Source organism: Phascolarctos cinereus, unplaced genomic scaffold, assembly GCF_003287225.1.
Source record: "Phascolarctos cinereus isolate Bilbo 61053 unplaced genomic scaffold, phaCin_HiC Scaffold_4;HRSCAF=312, whole genome shotgun sequence".
NCBI lineage: Eukaryota > Metazoa > Chordata > Mammalia > Diprotodontia > Phascolarctidae > Phascolarctos > Phascolarctos cinereus.
The window spans coordinates 568,032,404-568,052,788 of record NW_027555847.1 but is presented as its reverse complement, the minus strand read 5'-3'; the positions used below and the strand labels follow the sequence as shown (position 1 = coordinate 568,052,788).

The 20,385-nt window shown below is 39.1% G+C and overlaps 1 protein-coding gene across 1 annotated transcript in view; it reads left to right on the top strand.

Annotated features, from left to right (window-relative positions):
* RREB1 (ras responsive element binding protein 1) overlaps positions 1 to 20,385 on the top strand; it is a 146,269-nt gene that overhangs the window by 81,644 nt on the left and 44,240 nt on the right. Inside the window, 2 exon segments of the mRNA XM_021009852.2 lie at positions 18,061 to 18,205; positions 18,700 to 18,836. Coding sequence (XP_020865511.1) covers positions 18,061 to 18,205; positions 18,700 to 18,836 — 282 coding nt within the window.

The following is a 20,385-nucleotide window of genomic DNA, read 5'->3' as shown; positions in this document are numbered from 1 at the left end:
GTCATTTAACAGGGCTTCCCCATTTATGTATTTGGCTTTTATCAAAATGAGGAGGTGGGTGAGTGAATCTATGGCAAATTAACATTAAAAGCAATTTAATTTCTAGGTATAGTAAAACTCAAGTGGATTTTGTTTCCTTCTGTTACTCTTTAAGAAGAGACAAATGACCCAAAAAAATGATATTTTAGGTCTCACTAAATAATGCTAGGGACACATACATATATCAGAAAATTAATTTCATTTACAAAACTATTTCATGTCCATTGAGCAAATTCTGATTGATCAGAGTTTTGTGTTTATACACAAATAATTTAGTAGTAATTTCAGTACATGACACTGTGCCTGATAAGATACTGGGAATTCAGTTAGTGTTTGTTGATTTGATTTGATTACATTGCCTTGAGGCAATGTAAGTAGTCCACTGAGGCAACCAGAACCAGTACCAAAACCAGAACCCAAACCTGATACCATAAATATAGGAACTAATGAGGGTTTATTGAGTTTGCCAGCAAGGGAGCCCCACCTGCACAGGTGGAGACTTCTCAAAGCAACAAAAGGCCAAAGCTTATATAGCTTTCCATATAGGCTGGAGATGAATTTAGGTATAGATACCTTAGGATTGGGTATGGGTAAGGCTGTTGCTGGGCACGAGTAACAGCAAAGCCTCTTCTACACCTTAGCTCTCTCTTGTAACCCTGCCATGTTAGATAGGACCACCCTTGTTGTTTGAGCGGGTAAGAGGGGAAGGGGTGCAATACAAACAGGGTCAAGGGCAAGATGAGGAACTACAGACAAAAAGAAGTTGCTTTAGCCTTTCTCTGCTGCCTGACACATTTTTTGGGAACACAAGATTTGTGACAAGGATGGGAATCCCACATATTTTTCTGGTTAGCAGTTGAATCATACTGGTGAATCTAGTTGTAGCATACCTGAGAACTAGTTTTCCCTGAAGAACAGAAAGATATAAATTGTCTCTTTTCCGTAGAAAAATGTTGACTAATTTCTTAGTTATTGTACTTTTTCAAGATGCTCAAATCTGCTGTGAAAGCTGTGAGGCCTAGAAAGAGATTGTACGCCAAGGACGTAGACACGGTGTATATTGCGACCTAAAGGAATCGTTGGCTAAGGGCTAGAAAGGATCGTAGAGGTCGCCTAGTCAACCCCATTTGTTTTATAGATGAGAAAATTAAGCCCCAGGTAGGTTGTGGCAGGTAGTAAGTAGCACAGATGAGTTTGAAGCCTACGCCCTCTGACTCCCAAATCCAGCTGTACCTTGGTATTTTATCTGTTGGGGATTTGCTTTTTTGGGGGTGGGGGAGGGATGTTATTTGCCTTTTTGAAAAACCATTTAGGTTTTTAAACATTTCCAGAGAAGTGAAGCAGCTAAAACACATGTTCTCAGTAATTCCAGTTTGATAGGACCGAGGAATTTAAAGTTTATTTAACTCTGTACTTCTACAAAGTAGGCCTTTCTTCTTACCAAATATCTATCCTCAGTGTACTCGCATGTAGCAAACCCAGTGCCCTCAATCTGAATTCCTTTTCTTGCCCATAGGGGTCATCATTTTTCACTGGAACATTACCTTGACCTGACTTGTGTGACCTTGCCAAAGGGTCAGACTGTTTCCATGGTCTGATGTTATTCCAACATCCTTTTCAGAGCGTGGTACTTTAGAATAATCCTTCCTTCTCATATTTCAGAACTAGGTGATATTCACTGAGGCCTGAAGGATGGGTTAGATAAGAATTTTAAAGTGTATTTTCCCCTAATGAAATGCTTTACTGTCAGTGGTAAGTATCCAAACTTGGAACTTAAGAGTTATTTTACATTAGTTGCCATAGTTTTGGGTCCATTTTTATGTTTGAATGATCTGCCTTTTACTTTAATATCTTCAGTCATTTGGAATGGCCCATTAAATATTTTTTTAAAATTTTCTATATCTGTAGCTGGTGTTGACATTTTAGAGTTAGCTTCCCATATAATTAGGTTTCAGAAAGGTTCACAGAGCCGTTCCACAGTATTGCGTGGTTTTGAAGTTAGGCAGATTTCTTATTTCTACCGTTGCTTCACAGATTTTAGTCTTGGTTTATAACTAAATACTGTTCTTCATCCCCTGACATAATAAATCTAGAATCCACCAAGTGTTTGTAGTTTATTTGCTTTTTACTGGTTTGGCCTCTTTCCCTTAATGTCCTCCTTTCTCATTCCCCCCCAAACACACACACACCTCTCCCCTCCAACACACATATATTCTGAGGGCCCCCCTCCAATCCCCCAGGGGGAGAGAGGTAGCAAAATTATCTTTTTGAATACAGACTATACAGAAATTTTGGCAGACATTAGGGAAACCTTTTTAAATGTAATTAGCACTAGGTAGAGCAGTAAAACTTCTTGTGACATGGCATCAATATCTGGAGCACCTATGCTTGCTGGTACTTGAACAGCTGGGCAACTGTGCAGGATAGAAATCAGGTCAGTGAAAGGTGTGTGTTTGGGGGTAGGAATGATGGATGATGACTGTTGTCAAGTATTCAGTGTATAACACACCCACTTATTTTCCCCCATCATTCCAGTTGCTTGATGTCCTGGGAATTTTGAAGTTCCTGATGGTGTATTTGATTTAGCTTAACAATAGATATTTACCATAGGAGGAGAGCCTAGTTTTCCGTGTTAGGTCAGAAACTTTTCAGTAGACTGGCTTCAATTCTACCTTAGCACATACTTGTCCTGCTTTATGAGTTGGATTCCCTACCCCCTCCTTCCCTCCTACCACCACTACCTTTGTTTAAATATCCAACCTGTCCAACCTGTTTGTGCTGAACAAGCTAGTGCTAGCAAACATCATAATGTACCCACTCATTGTCAGCTTTTTTTTCCCCCTCTGGTTTGTTAAGAAAGGTCATTAGAAGCAAAAAGTTCTTCATCTAACATTTTCCTTCTCCCCCCACCCCCTCCCCAATTAAGGGGGAATAAGATACAGTCTTAGCATTTTGTTTGATGGTATTGGGTCCCTATTTGACCTTACACAAGTGTATCTAGTGAATATTTTTCTTCTCCTTTCTCTGAGAACTCTGCTGTTTTAAGTAGAGGTTGTTGGCCTTCTGTGTGGAAAAATTCACATTTCCGTGAACTGGCAGAGTAATTATATAATGGGCTTGTGCCAGGATCTGACTGTTGTATAGTCATAGGTCTTTGTACTTGAATAACAATTCATTCAAGTGTGTCCTTAGTCTGATTTAGATTTTACAGGTGGCAAAACTGAGGTACTTGAGGTGTTAACTGTGATTAACCTGAAGTCTTAAAGTGAGTCATTGGGGGTCTAAAATCATGACCTAGGGACTCCTGATTACCTGCTTTGCCTTTTTGGGGCTTTTAAAATGCCCTTAATTTCTACATCTGTTTTCCTTTCACCAGCTCATTATTTTCAGAGATACTTGTGGCTCATTCCCCAGGAACAGGGTGATAGCATTTTAGCCAGTGTATCTTCTGTGAAGAAAAAAGGACCAAAATGCCATATGTCACAAAGAAGAAAATAAATAGCAAAACAGGCCCTGCCCTCATGAAATGTACATTCTAATGGGGGCAATATAAGAACTTTTATAACTGGAAGGGATGTTTGAAATGATTTCATCTAATCCCCTATTTTATAGATGTCCCAAAACAGACTCTTAGTGGTAAAGTGATTTGCTGAAGGTCACCAACTAATTAGTCCAGAGCTGGGACTAGGCTTTTCCCTAACCTAGTTGTCTTTCTGCTGTTCCCCATCAGCTTCTTATTTGCTCTGTTTTGTCAGCAAGCTCTCTCACATTTTGAGGGGCTGAAGGTGGGAGAGCTGACCTGCCCCTCCCTGACCTGTGATCCTTTCTTTGGGCTTTTGTTTTTTCGCTGTGATTAATGTGATATAATGCCCCATGCTATTTTCCATCCACTGCCTTAGATGCTTTCACCGATGGTTTGTACTTTGTTTTTCTCTCTGTGGCCTGTGTCAGGTTATTCTGTGTAGCTCAGCACAAGTATTTCTCAATGTAAAAAAGATTGGTGGGCTTCGACCAGTTTCTTAGTCTAGGTTCCCCCACCCCCACCCCCTCTTTTTTTTCATTTAACCTATTCTGATGCTGTTTCTCATTTTCTCTCTTCATTCTCTCATTCTGAATGTAGCCACATGGTTCTTCAGCTTTTTCACAAATTGTAAATCATTAAGTGCCTTATTTTGGAGGTAGAGTGGTTCTCAGAGTCTTGATAGATGCATAGGTGAATACAGCATAGGCATGATGGCTCACTTGGATGTGGTAATGGGCTGATCATTGCTGAAAGCACTTCCGTCAGTATAGGCTCTGGTATCACAAAAAAAAAAAGCTAAAGACGTGCAGTAAGGAGCTTTTGTGATCTCAGTCCACCAGACCTCCATTACCTGGCTTTCCTACTTGTTACTTTTAATGTTGCCTTGGGGAATTCACTTGACTTATCATCTATGAAATAAAGGACTTAAAATCTCTGGGGTCTCCTCTCTCTCTAAATAAGTTCTGTGTGTTTGGGGAACCTGTCACTAACAAGTAGTTGTGTCCATTGAAGATCAAGACAATTGCATAAATATGGAAAACAATCACAAAGGTGGAAAGAGAGGAACTTTAGACATCAACTTAGGCCCACTTTCTCATTTTCTAGTTTAGGAAACTAAAATGATTTGCCTGAGGACACTTGTAACTGTCCATAAATTAATGAAAAGAATGCTAATTTTTCATAATGCTAAATTAATGAAAAAGAATGCACATTCAGTAACAAGTTAGATTCAAAAGGGGGAATAATCTTATGTACTATATTCTTCCCTGGTGAGAATCCCCAGCCTCAGGCCCGTTAGTCTAACCCCACTTATTTGACAGGTGAGGAAAGTGAGGGAGGGAGAGGAGAGAGAGAGAGAGAGAGAGAGAGAGAGAGAGAGAGAGAGAGAGAGAGAGAGAGAGAGAGAGAGAGAGAGAGAGAGAGAGAGAGAGAGAGAGAGAGAAAGTGATTACCTAAATATTAAATAGCTGAACTAACAATTGGATGAAAGTCTTCTTACAAAACATCCATTGTTCTGTCCTCACTGTCTGAAAAGGGCAACCAGGGTCCAGAAACTCACCTGAGGAACAACTGAAGGTACCTGGAAGAGTGAAAACTTTAATAAGGAACATAATAACAGTCTTAAAGTATTTGTAGGATTGTCGTAAGGAGTAAGAGAGTGGACTTCTGTGTTGCTCTGGAGCAGGGATTTTTAACCTTGGGTCCATAAACTTGTTTTTAAGAAATGTTTTGATAATTACATTTAAGCATGCTTGGTTTCCTTTGTAATATTTTGTTTTTTATTTTACACGTTTGCCTTATTCTAAGAAGGGGGCCATAGGTTTCCAAAGACTATCAGAGTGATTCATGAAACCATCCCTGCTTTAGAGGGATGGTTTTTAGAAATCACAGGGAAGTTATGTTTCTATTATTTTGTTGTTATGTGAACTGCATTTTTCAACTTGTCCATCATTCTTCTCCAATCAGTCCCTTATAACAAAGAATTTTAAAAACAAAAGTTCTAGGGGGCAGCTAGGTGGCGCAATGGATAGAGCACTGGCCCTGAAGTCAGAAGGACCTGAGTTCAAATGCAGCCTCAGACCAAACACTTAACACTTACTAGCTGTGTGACCCTGGGCCAGTCACTTAACCCCAGTTGCCTTAAAAAACAAAAACAAAAAACAAAAAATCCCCCAAAAGTTCTACGAAACTCAGTAGCACACCATCTAAGTTCATCATTGTTTATGTTCTACAACCATAGTCCAGATTTCTGCAAATATGGGATAAAAGTGCAAAGACTGAACTTTCTTATAAGGAGAAATATTGATGACCCATGGAACTGGGGGAGATAATTGAAGTGGCTACCATGTAGAATAAGGTTTTCCATTGCTAGAAATAGCCAGTCAGTCAATATTTATTAAACATCTACTAGCATGTAGCATTAAGCTATAATACTACACATTGTGCTGAATATTGGGGATACAAGTAAGGGGATGAAATAAAAGTCATTCAGGGAGAATATAAGGTCAGAGTCTGGAGGGCTAAAATCATCCTCTTCTGCCATTGCCAATACTACTCATACATCCCAGTAAGAAAATAGGCCAGAAACTTGAGACATTCAGGACTTTTCAAAAAGGGGGAAAAAAGAAACAGCGAAGTTTTCTGTGCCTTACTCAATTAAGTTTTACCATAGTATCTAGGAATGGTGGGATCCAAAGTATATCATTGAGGTATATCATTTTCAAATGCCCCAAGAGGACTATTGTAGAGAAGATTTTGTTGCATTGTGTGGAGGGTTGATCTGAAGACCAGTCGACTGGGGCTTAATTTTAATGTGAAGATGACATTTATGGATTCTTCAGAAGTATTGTAATGTTGATTTCAGGCAGACTAGTGATGCTCAGGGGGTGGCAGATATGTAGAATAAATGAGATTTTTACAGAAAACAAAGGTAGGCCAATAAAAGGCAGGAATAGGAAAAAAACTGGCCTGTGAAATGCAAATGTGAGGGATACTAACTAATAGAGGTAGGCCTATCAGAAATGGACCATAAGGTGATTTTTCTTAATGTAGGAACTAATTGCCACTCCCCAAACCCCTCTTCACTATTTTTTGAGAGTATTGCATGGTCTGTAGAGTTCATATTGATTTGTATTTCTCATCTTGATTCCAACAATCATTAACTGTACATGTTCTTATTACAAAGTCAAAAGCAATAATTGAACCTTTCTTTTCACAATCACCATCTTTGGCATATCAAGAAGGAAAACGGTCAGCAGCTTGTCATAGAACTGTCTGTAGGCTCAAATCAAGATCTGATAAGATCCAAGAAGGTTTGGGGATTGGAAATGGAGAGAAAAACAGGGTTGCTAGGGCAGAAACCACCTTGAAGGAGCTGATGGGGGGGGGGTGCATACTAATAATAGATTGAAAGGCCAGAATATATCTGCCCGAAGCCCTTGAACGAAAAGATTTTATTCCCCTGGAGGCTAAAAGCAAAGCCTAGTAGTAATGTCACATCACCATGAACCCCAACTTCTTGAGCTGCCATCAGTTATTTATTGTTTACCCAGCTTTCTGTATAACTTTTGTGAAACAGCTCAATTTATGATGTGCCTCAAGTCTGTACCCCAAGATTTCCTGACACTCTGGTAAGGCTTCCTTGTCCACTTCAACTGGGCATATATGCTGGCCGTTAATGAACACATTGGGAAGAGACTCTTGCTCTCTCTACTTTTTTCTTTACCATTAAAAACAAAGGGACGAGTCATTTAACCCCAATTGCCTAAAAAAAAAATTTTTTTAATTAAAAAAAAAACAAAGGGAAAAGGCAAGGACCTAGAGATTCAGTCTTGAGAATTTTCTCTTCCCCCTTTTGAGCTACAAGAGACTCGAGATCATTTAATCCAGCACCACCTTCATTTTGTAGGTGAGTACATTTGTAGATTTGTCCTTGCTTTGTTTCACTCTCCGTTTTGTGTTGCAGGAACAAAGCCAGAAGTGAATGACATGTCCAGCCTGCTAGAATTTTGCCAGGGTCTCAATATTTTTTAAATTGGGATCAAGACTGAGACCAGTTTAATTCGCTGGCATTATCCAAGGGAATTTTTCCAGCATCATAGCCACTTGACTAGCAGAGATGTTTCCAGAAGGAGCCCCTCTATATAGCAATCAGACACAGCCAAGGGCAGGGAAATCTCTCCTTGGGATTTACAGCATCTTGCTAGGTTGACTGCTCAATATTTAGTCATCAGAGTAGCGTACGTCATAGCCAAAGCTCTGTGCGCTGCTAGGCTGACCTGCCTGCTGGATGAGCATGAGTGGACTAGCACAACACTTGAGTTACTAGAAGGTGCCTTTGAGCCAGTTTGAGAGCATAGGTGGAGCAGCATTGAGAAGCTCTTCTTAGACTCTCTGCTATCCTTTCCTCTCCACCTCTCCCCTACCACTCACTACCCAGGCTGTTCACTCCACCTCTTCCCAGTGGCAACTCCATCTCATTTATTGTCCATTTTAATTAAGCATTTCACACAAACACCACCTCTCCGCTCTTCTGGTCACCTTATATTCTAAGAAACTTTTCTCCAAAAACACTATGGGCTGAAAGGTAGCTTGTATGGCTGAAATATTTTCTCTTCTCATGTTCACTTGGCCTCTCCTATAGTGTTATCAGAAGGCTTTGTTGGGGAGGGGGGACCTTGGGGAAGTTACTGTCGAGTGAAAAGGGAAATGTCGTTATAATTTGTTAAAACTTGTTTGGACCTGTTGAATTCAGTTCATTGGGTCAGTTGTAGTTTTTTTGCTCAGTTGTCATGTGGTGTATGTCTTCGTTGATGATAAATGGAGCTCTTTTTTTTTAACTTATAGTGCCACTCAAAATAAATAAAATCATTGGGCCTCTGGTAACATCCATAAAGAAATTATGACCTTAAAGATTCACAGATAACTGGAATTATCTGGCCATCTTCTGAGATTCAGCCTGTGGTTGTAATTAGATGATCGCTTAGAAGTATTTGGAGAATCTACCTATTCTTAGTGAAGGTTTAGTTCCCCCAAAGTGTCCAAGGGATTTTCTTTTTCTTTTTGGACCCACCTTCTTCCAGCATCCATCTTCTCCCCAGTTTTGTTGTTATTGACTTGGTTGAAAAGGAAACTTTTCCTATTTTCTTTTTGTTTGGTACCTGGCCTGAAGAATGTATTGGGCAAGGGGCAGCTGAGTGGCACAGTAGATAGACAACACTGACCTTGGAGTCAGGAAGATCTGAGTTCAAATTTAGCCTCAAATGCTAAATAGCTGTGTGACCCAGAGCAAGTCACTTGACCCCAATCCCACCCTCCCACCCCCAAAAAGGAATATGTTAGGCAAAGGCAGAAGTCAGTGGTTTCAGTGGTGAATACTATAGTTTGAAAAAATGTAGATGTTCAGGTCTTATGATTGAGGGAAAAGTTAATCCAAGATATATATTGCATAGTATTTGCTTATAACATTTTGATTGAATGCATCAGAATGATGCACAGCTTTGACTAAATATCATTGTAGCATTCTAGTCATGGCTTACAAGTTGATTAGTTAGTCAGTAAATAAGCATTTAGTAAGTACTGGCTATGTTCCTGACACTGTGTAGGAGAAACTAAGAGCTCCTACCTTTTAGGAGCTTCAGTTGGTGAGGTAAGGGACACTACTATGTTACAGGTAACCTAGTATTTCTGAGTTGAAGACAAGGTTTTTCTCGACAGTGGTAGATAGAACTTATTACTTCCTATCTCTATCCCCCCTCCCCCTCCGTCTTTATTTTTGAAGATCTGAGAACAATCAGTTTGGTGTTAGGGTGTCCTTTGTCAGACCTCCTTGTCTTTGCAGTTACTTTACAGACTTGATGTTTTGGTGAGTTCTGATGACAAGTATAGCAGAAGGATGTTCCCCAAAAGCCGTTGAGAGACTAGGGATTCCTACATAGTATTTTGAAGCCTAGAATATGAGGTTTATGGGAAAGAATGCAGTGTGAGTCTGTCTCTTGGTTTAAATCGTGGCTTTGGTATTTGTTACTTTGGGCAAGTCATTTAAAATTTTCTGTGCCTCCTATAAAATGAGGAGATTAGACTAGATGAAAATTAGGAACTCATTCATTCAACTCTAAAACTGTGATGCTATGATTGCAAATGTGGGTCTCATGTTGTATTAATGGTTAGAGAAGGACAACAGAATTTCCCAGTTGGGGTAGGAATACTTCCATATATTTATTCCTTTGTGGTAGGTCTTGTCTCCCCCACCCATTTTCCAGTTGGCGGTGTCTTGGCTGTGGAAAGAAGGATGGATTCTGAGGCCAAAACACCATTGTTTTTAAATTCTACTTCTGATAATAATCTGACCTTGGGGGAGTTACTGTCTCTGGTGGGGCTTAGAGGTTATGATTAGGTTCCCTTTCAGTATACTCCTCTGATCTCTTTTAATTTCAGAATGTATTGATTTACAGCTTCCTAATAGGCTATGCAGTATTTCACTTATTTGTACTTTTCTGCTATCTTTGCCAGCAGTGTCCAGAAATATGGAAAGAGTTGATCTTCAAGGAATGAATTCTGTCTTAAAATAGGAACCATTTCTGTGGTGCAGAGCTTACTTAGGTGACAGGTGACACAACTCTTAAGATGCGAGTTGGGGGGAAAAGGTGTTATAAAGAGCTAAAGAGAAAACCAAAACCCATAAGAAAATGTAGGGGTTGGATACAGACTATTTCATTGTGCACTAATGCAGACTGCATCAGGTAAAAACACAGAAACCTGGCCCAAGAGCAAGCGTGTGCTTGGGAGCCAGACTGAGAAGGCCTTGATTTCTTCTGAGAGAGAGGCTAAATGGGGAGCTATAGCTAACAGCTATATTTAGGCTTGGGAAAGTGGAGATAGTGTAGCCTATCTCTTACCATAATGCAAAGGGCCAGGGACTAGAGCAGGGATCATGGACCCTTGTGGCAGTCTACACATAATGGACCCCTTCTCAGAGTAATGTTTTTAAATACATAAAATATATAGGATTGCAAAGGAAACTAATTACAAGGAAAAAAAATCTTTATAAGTCTATGTAACTATTTCTGTCTGTCTGTCTATCTAATTCATAAATTCCAAATTGAGAACCTCTGCCTTTATTTAGTGAAGGGCCTCTACATAATAAAGTAGCTATTGACTGCTGCTGGTAGTAAGGATTTAAATGCTTTTATTCCTCCCCCCAGAGAACTATGTAATGTGAAATTACTCTAGATATATCTTACCCTGAGATTTATTGACACAGTAGTAAGATTTGTCTTCTTGAATCGACTATATGCTGAACAGTATGATACATTGAAAAGGGTGCTCAATTTGGAATTAAAGAACCTGGATTTGAATCCTGACTGACCACTCACAGCCTTTATGTCCTTGGGCAAGTCATTTAACCCCTTTGGACTTCCCATTTCTCATTTGTTAGGACTAGATGGCCTGTGATGACCCTTCTAGCTCCAAATCTGTGCTCCTGTGATCCTGTGGTCTATAATGGAGAGAACAGTGGGACAGGGTTAGGATTCCAGGCAACAGCCATTCCATTTTGTCACATGGCGTGCTTGGCATTTAGGCAATCAGATTATTATTTTCATTCAGCATGAGTGGTGCTGAATCTCAGTCATTCCAAGATTTTATGCAGATGACTAAACGTCGTTCTCTTTCCACTGACGATGGGACAGAAGGAAATGGTCTTGAGATATTTAGATTATATAAAGGAGGGAATTTTTTTTTAAAGGAGAACTACAATTATACCGTGTTAATTCTTTTATCAGGCATTTTTCATCATTACTTTATTTATTGGTTGGACTGGATAACCTGAACTTTTTTCTAATGGAGAAAGTCTGTGCTCTTCAGGATAATGTTTATTAAATTGAGTGGCGAAATATTCTAAGAGCTTCAACTTACATTGTAAGTACTGATTGAGGACCATTAGTTTGACAATGGTACACCACAAATTAATTGCTGTAAGGAGAGTCTTGAGGATAAGAGACCAGTTGGGAGGTTCTAGTAAATTGTGAATGAAGTAGTATAGTCTAGGACTAGAGTGGTAGCAGAAATGAAGAAGAATGCACAAATCCAAGAGATATTTTGCAGAATCAGTAATGTGTCAAAAAAGTAAACTGTCTAAGGGCAGAGATAGTATGTTCTTTTTCTTTCCCTTAATTCTTGAGACTATGATCTTCCCCTGTTTTGAAATGTGGCTTCATGGGTTACTGTGGCCAAAATGAAAAAAATTATGATTTCATGGTCAGCCTCATAAAAGAGCGCCAGTGAACTAATCATGAGAGTAGATTCAGGAAAGCCAAAGGCCAGAATTACCAAAAAATGTAAACGTGTTGCCAGGATGGCTTTTGAAAAGTTAAATTCTGAGCCAAGTGTATCATAGTTTGAGAGCTAGAAATGACTTTTGTCCAACCCATCTTCCAGATGAGGAAATGGAGGCAGAGAAGTTAAGATTTCCCCAAGGTCATACAGGAGTCTTAAGGCAGTAGAGCTGTGTTCCACACTCTTACTACTCTTCCTGTAAATTAGAGGGGAGATAGCATAATATTTACAAATGGCTTAGGGAAACCAAAACCCTTTAAATACTGTTGACATTTTCTACTTTAAGGAAAATGAACTTCAATTAAAAGAGTAATGCAAATCTCATTAAGAGGAAACCAGAGTCTCAGGTAGTTGAGGATATATTATTGTTGTGAGTTATTTTTCCACTTAGTTCCAGGGCAGCGGGGAGAAAAAAGAAAACTTGGCTGATGTATCATAGATCTCCTGTCAGTAATATTTTTGAGGAATCATGAAGAATGTGCATTATGGCTTAAGAAAAGACCTCTAATTTGGGGTGAGGTGAGGGAATGCTGGGGAACATTCTTGGAATCCATCCTCCTACAGAGCAGCATACTTGACAGCAGTCTCTGACAGAATTCTAGTATCTGTTCAGTTTGACGGGAGACTTTGTGAGTGTGGAGAAGGAGTCACTACTAGTTAACATAAATCCACTAAGAATATGCAAAACAGTTGTTATAAATTATACGTAAAATGATGGGTTGTTTTTTTTTAATATACATATGTGTTAACTGGATAGGTTTAGGAGAATGCTACAACCCCAGTAGTCTGTCTTGATTTCAGCAAAGCATTTTAACAAAAATTGTCATAGCAATGTTGACAAATTGTCAGCCTGGGGCTGCAAAAAACTTGGATTTTGAGACCAGCTTTCGTATCTTACAGATGATGATAGTATGATTAGGTGGATTCACAACTGCTTGGATAGATTTCCAAAGAGCCACAATTACAGGATTGATGTCACATGTTTCAGCACTTGAAATTTGAGGAACACATCTTTTAGACATGAAGTTTAATAGAATTGATGGAGGGTTTTTTTTCTTTTTCTTCTTCTAATTTTCTCTTTCTTCCTCTGGCCATGCTGAGAAACTACTATTACCTTGCTAAGTAACAATATTGTGGACATTTTGTGAGGAAATGAATAGCAGTTGTTGGTATGCCATCTGTAAGGAGCTAGCTAGGCAGTAAGGGAGAGGAGACCAACTTCTTAAGACAGATCCTATCTGATTTCAGAATTAACTGCAACTCACAGACCTTAGCAGTTAAAATTGGCCAAAGTATTGAGTGAATTGGACTTACAAAAGTAGTTACTGCTGTTGGACTGGAAATATTGGAAAAACCATTTTCATATTTTAGCAAACAACTGGAGACTTAATTAACCACACCAGGGTATAACTGGGAATTGGAGGAGGGTATTAAGAATTTTTTTGGCTAGTACAAAGCTTCTAAACCTGTAAATGCCCAAACCTTTTTTTCTTTTCCACCTTTGCTTCCATCACATCTTCCCCCATACGCATACATAACATCTCTTCCCCCTCCCCAGTAAGGGAGAGCAATGTGTTAGACCAAATGAATGGTTGACTTTTATGGAGCTAAGAAAGGGCCATTAAAGGTGAAAATGGAAAGATGATATGAAGTCTGAAAAAGAATTTGACCACCTTTGCTTTATGATATAAAATGCACAGCTTTTGTGTAATGAAGCAGGGGCTTCACAGCCTTGGAACAGAACCTGAGGGTGCTCCTAGCTCCCCTACCTAGGAGCTAGGTGACCTCAAATGGTTCATTTAGCCAGTATGAGCCTCTGTTTCTTCTGTGAAATGAAGCACATACAGTTTTTTTTCCTGTTGACTTTCCTTTATCACCTTTTTTGACATATTTGTTTATATATTTTTAGTTTTCAGCATTCAACTTCCATAGGATTTTGAATTCCAAATTTTCTCCCTATCTCTCCTTTCCCCACCTCGTGCAATAAAACAGAAAGCAAATAATATGCTTCAATCTGCATTCGGACTCCATAGTTCTTTTTCTGGATGTGGACAGTGTTTTCCATCATTAGTCTTTTGGAGTTGTCTTAGATCGTTGCATGGCTGAGAAGAGATAAGTCCATTACACAATGTGACTGTTAACTGTGTACAGTATTCTCCTGGTTCTGCTCACTTCACTCAGCAGCAGTCACTTCATGTAAGTCTTGGTTTTTCTGAAGTCTGCCTGTGAGGCACATACAGTTTAAGTGACCCCTTGAGGGGCTATCTTGTCCCCTAGGAATGGCACAGGGTGGTTATAAGGAAAGACTTTGGTTGCCTGCTAGTCAAAGGTAACACAGTTCTAACTAGTTTGCTGGGCTAGCTTGGTTCTATACAGTATCTTGGTTTTATCCCAGAATTCAGCTGTCTTCATACTTTCCTGAATTTTCAGTTATCCCCTTGAATGTTGGAAACAACTGTTGTAGTCCATAGATAGGATTTAGACAAGGAGTTTAAGCTAGTTTCAGCTTTTAAATAATCCTATACTGCTGAAGTGTGCACTAGGACCAGGAAGCCAGGCCTGTCATAGTGACCACAGCAACTTGAAATTTTTACTATATCTGCTTTATTATTTATATGTGACTCAAGTTGAGAAAGTTCAATGCCGATGAATACTTATTAACCATATGCTTTTTGCAGCTCACTGTGCTAAAGTGCTGGGTGACATGTCCTCATGGAACCCATACTCTGGCAGGGGTACGTAACTCTTATTTGTACTAAAGGATCTTTTCCCTGCCTAATTCCTGGCACTTTCTGTGAATTTTATAAATGTTATGTCAGGTTTGGGGCTGGGGAGGGTGGGGCCTGTAGATATGGTTCAGAAGGATCTTTAGCAGGGGAGAGGCTTTGTGGGAGTGGTGGCATATATGTCTTTGGCCAGATACCTTAATTTCATCCTGACTTAAGTCCTCCTATTTACAAAATATGAAATCACAAACATATCAAAGAAACAAATTCGTCAGTCCTTGAGTTAGCATTTCCCATTCATAGGTTCCTCAGAGGGCCTAGCTGGGACCTACTATGCAGGGACTGACCTAGCTCTGGGGTGCCTGTGGGCAGAGTCGGAGGACATAGGTTCAAATCTAGGTTCTATCACTTTGGAGCTACCTTAAATGAGTCTCTCTTTTCACCTCTTTGTGTCTCTGCTTCTTCATCTATAGGATTCTGTAGAGTTTCTTCATCTATTTAATTATGAACTAGAACTAGATGACCCGAGGCATGTTAGATACTGGCCAAGGGTGTTTGGCCATAGTACAATTTGGTCCAACTCCGAGAGGGAGACAGTGGTCTTGCCAGGGAGGGAGAAAAGGTAGCATTTTAATGAAATCCAGGCAGAGAATTATTTGGAAAAGGTAGATAATGAAGCTAGCTATAGGAAGCAGGGGGAAAGGGTGAAGATCACGTGACTTGGAGTCTTGAGACATTTGGATTTGAATTCTGTCTCAAGTTACTCCATGTCTCTAAAATAGTTTCCTAGAGCTCGTAACAACACTGACCTCACAGGGCTATTGTGAGGTTCAAAATGACATATATGGCCAGTGTATGAAAGTGCTCCGTGTTTAAGAAAAAGTATTAGATAAACATCAGTTCCTGTTATTGATTGCCCTTTGTTATTATTACAGATGGCCCTATAGGATTGCCATTGCTGTCACCCAGAGACATTGGCACAATAGAAAGCAGGGCCATAAATAATAATAAACATTTCATTAGTCTTTTTGTCAGTAGCTAGTTTTTCAAGCTCTCTGAAAGGAGAGGTAGAAGGGGTGGGTGAACAAAGCATGGCAGTACACTGTGTGGACTTCAGTCTCCTTAAATTGTTTAAGAATGAGAAACCTAGATTTGTAGGACTTCTGAACTGGAAAGAATCTTAAACAACATCTCTTCTCTGATTTTACAAAGGAGATAAAGCCCAGCAAGTTTTAAGTGATTTGCTCAAGGTCACCTTTGCCACACACATGTTCTCTGTCTTTCAGTCTCTTGGTCTCTGTGTATATGTCTCTCATCTCCCCCCCCCATTTCTCCTTCCCTCCAGTAGGCTATGCTGTCCATCTGTCTCTGTTTATCTATCTTCTGATCTTTGTCTCTCTGACTCTCTTCCTCCCGAACTGTTTTTCAGAAACACTGCTCTCCACCTTCTAACAAAGGAAGTTTCTGATAAAAGATGGTGACCATAGTTCTGTTTCTGGCACTGTTTGCTGCCAGTTGAACAGGGTTTTTCAGGAAGTATAACCATTTTGGTGCTACAGTATGGGAAGACGAAGATCCCTTTTCCTTTCTGTGTACCTTGGGATCTTGTCGTTCTTGGGTTTTTTCTTTTGGCACTTGATGAAGTGAAGTCCATTGATCAAAGGATAAGATCACCCGCAAAAGTCCACAGACTCCAGTGATGTCACCTGAAAACTACTGGTTTGGAGTTCTTTTAAAGTAAATAATTGTGTATTTCTAATAACGTAGATGGTCAACATGTCAGATTTTGATTTAGACAGTAAAGTCAAAGCTACAGTCACCAGCTTTTAAAATTACAATTTATATTCATAGTTACTTTCTGGATATATATATATATATATATATCAGATCCACATAATTCTCTGAGCAAAGTGAGCAGTATGGAAAGATTGTACTATTGTTTTTTTAAAAAATCATTTAGCTAATACTGCACTCCTCCAGGGTTAAGAGTTAAGATTTTCTATTAAACATTTACGCTTAAGAGAACTTCTCTGTGCTTGGTACATATCCAATACTTAGCAGGAGTTATATGCTTTTTGGGAAGACAGATTACTATAAATTAAAAGTTGATGTCACATGGAAACAAGAGCTTTGGTTTTCCCATTTTCTTAATAATTTTGTGGTGCAGCTTACACAGGCTGACTCCTTTAAGAAATGGCCATAACTGAGCTGTTTTTAATAGACCTGACATGTATATTAACTCTGGAGTATGGGCCAAGGTACTGGCAAGTGGAGATATTGGTGAAGTAGAATTTGGGTATATTGTGAAATGAGGTGGGATGGTTGGGTGCTGGTAATAAGAAAACTTGGAACACTTTGAATTGTGTCTTATTGGCTTCATCTGAACATACACATTTCTCAATTCTGATTACAACATGATGCTAGTAGGGCCATGGCCCCATGTTTGATAACTCTATGGGATATTTTGCTTTACTGTGCTCCATGTATGCATAGACTCTTCTGAATGCTGGCCCACCTGTCTGCCTGCCTGCCCGTGGTCAAGAGAGGCTAAATGATAGATTATGAACAGATCAAAGCAAAACTGTCACATGATTTCAAACATAAAACCATCAAAGAGCATGTCCCTACTGATGGTCAGAATTATCTTCAAATGACCAGAACAGTAGGTATATTACTTAACCAATACTCTGTCCCAACCTCAAGCTTTAGTTTTTGAAATAATAGACCATTTTCGCACCTTTGTTTTGTTTTTGCAGAAACTTATATATTTAGTTTAATTCTTCAAGTTAACTTTTAAACAACTTTTGGTTTTGGAAATTTCCGAGTAGTATGACTTATGAAAAATACATTTTTAAAAATGTCCTCTTTCTGGTTAGCTGCATGCTATTAGGTCTCTTGAAATAGTTTAAATTTTTCCTTTCCTGGAATCTTCAAGGGTTATCAAGGTAGCAAGTAATGGAATCTGGATTCAAACCCGGGCTGTTTAACTGCAAGACTCTTTCCATCTTTCAGTCCTTGCACATTTCTCCATTTTCCTCAGGACAGGTATTTAAGCAATAATTGAAACATGTTGATTTTGAATGGCAATAAAGTATTGTGTCTCCACCTTAAAAAAATACAAAACTACTTTACATTGTTGATTGCATTCAAGAATAACATCTTACATACAGCAAAGAAATTCCATAGCTTTTTGTTCAAGCTTTGCCACAAGAAAAGGAAGGAAGTACACAGAAAGAGCTAGGAAAGTTTATAAGTTTGAAATAAATGAAAGCACATGTGTAAATTATGTTTAAAATTCTTCAATTAATTACATTTGGACTTTGGCTGTAAAACATTTTAATATTCCTTTGTAAGAATTTAAAATGAGAAAATGATACCTGAAGTTAATTTTTGTGGTTTAAAACAGGTTTTTTTTTTTTCTGGGTTTTTTTTCATCAGACATATGAAGATTCATGAGAAGGATCCCAGCAGTACCACGACCACAACACCCCCATCCCCACTGAAACGAAGGCGGATGACCTCCAAAAGGAAACTAAGTCAGGAGGCTGACTCAGAGAAAGAAGAGCTAACACCTGCCAAAAAGGTCTTTTGTGTTGCACAGTACAACAGTTAACATGTCGTTTTTGCTTTCTGGCTATACATCTTCCTTTATAACCATTAACAGGGAGCTCTTCTAATTAATCTGACTTTCTGTTGTGTCTCTGACATGGTCCATTCAGTATTAATCTTGGTTTTTAACATGTCCTTACCCATATGGTATTGTAAAAATGCTTTCAGAAAGGGGGTGTTTGTGTGTGTGTTCTTTATAGACACCTGACCTTCTTCTGATGTACTAAAATGAATTAGCAGGCAACATTATACAGAGAAATAATATGAGTGAGGACTTCTTTACCACCTTCCCATCCTACTCTCTAGACTTCATCTAAATCCAATTGGAGAGTACAGAGTAGGGTGGTTTTCTTTGTCAGCTAATGTCCCTTGGTCTTTGCTGAAGCAAGTGTATTTGCTTGAGAAGATTCCATGAGAGGTCAGGCTTAGTGGCTTACACTTGGTTCTTATTCTTTTTTTTTTTTTAAGATGGTAGAGGATTCTCAACCAGGTGATGCAGAGAAGAAAACAGATGAAGTTTTTCACTGCCCGGTGTGTTTCAAGGAATTTGTTTGCAAGTATGGCTTGGAGACTCATATGGAGACCCATCCAGATAACTCCCTGAGGTAGGGAAAGGATCTAATGTGGTAACCTTCACTTACTTAACATACCCTGGCTTCTTTACATGATTTTTTTTTTTTGCACATGGCGTAGATACTATTTTGTCAAAATTTGCTTAAGCTGCCCCCTTTTTTCCCCCCTTTAAGGAGTGTGTATGGTTGGGGGTTTTTTTTGGGGGGGGGCTTGTTTTTTTGTTTTGTTTTTTAGAGCAAAGGCTAGAAGAGAAAAGGAGGGGGATAATTAAATAACCAAATACTATTTGATCTTTTCATCAGTTTTCAGTAATTTTGATTCCTTTGGTTCCTTCTTGTAACTGATACTTTGTCAATAGGCTTTATTATGTTGTCCATCACTATGATCTGGAGGTAGCATCCACATTTTTTCCACTGATGCTATTCCAAGGAAGCAAAGCTCTTCTTTATTAAATGTGTAAGAACAATAAAAAAAGAATGAATGAGTTTTATGTTGAAGCATTGGCAGTATTAAGTTCTTCCTTCAGGGTATTTTTGTTTTATAGAAGATGTGAACATACAAAAAAATATACATATGTATACATACTTAGGTATAATTTCTCAAGTTCACAGAACTGTCAATTTAACAGCTTTTTATTAAGCACTTGCCATATGCAAAGCACTGTATTAGATCCTGGAATAATAGAGGAATGAAATAAAACACAATCCTTGACCTTCTGTGTTTGATAGTCGAGTAGAATGAATTGGCACAAATACAAGTAGTTGTAATACAAAATGCGGGAGCTAGCGAAAACATATTGAGCTGTATTCAGGAAAAGCTCAACCAGTGGGAGGAGTCCAAGAAGGCAGCATTGCTGAGAAGGAGGCATTTGAATTGTGCTTTATAGAGTGGGTAGCACTCTATATTCTTTGAGCATTGGAAATAGTGTTGGACCTGACCAAAAGAAGACAGGAAAGCATAAAAGTCTGAGGGATTGTGAGCTATATTTGAGCAATATAGGGTACATAATGAGGATTAGTATTAGATTCCAAGGCTGGGGTGGGTAGGTTGTTTGTTGCCAGCTTGTGGAAGGTTTTGAATGCTAGTTAAGGACTTGACACCATAGGAATGGAACCATAACAGGATTCTGAATAAAGAAATGGCCAAATGAGATTTGCGCATAAAAGAAATCAAGCATGCCAGTGGTCAGAATGGTCAGAAGGCTGGCCTAGCTTGGAAGGGGACAGAGAGTAGAGATGGGAAGCCAGCTTTGGCAGCTGTTAAAGTAGTCTAGGTGGATGGATGGTTGTCCAAGGCATAGAGAGGTTGGACTAAGTGACAGGGCTTGGCAGATGATGGAATGTGGGATGTGAGAGAGGCAGAAGAATCAAAGATGTCTTCAGAGACTTTTTGAACCTGAAAGGGGGAGCAAGTTTTGGACACTTTGAATATGAACTTTAAATGGGATATTCAAGTGGACGTGTCTTACAGGCAGTTAGAAATGTGATGCTGGAATTTATGAGGGTAAATTGCAAATCTCATTTCTTTTCCCTTTCCTTGATATGATAGCATTTATCTGGTGAAAAGTAAATCTATATGATC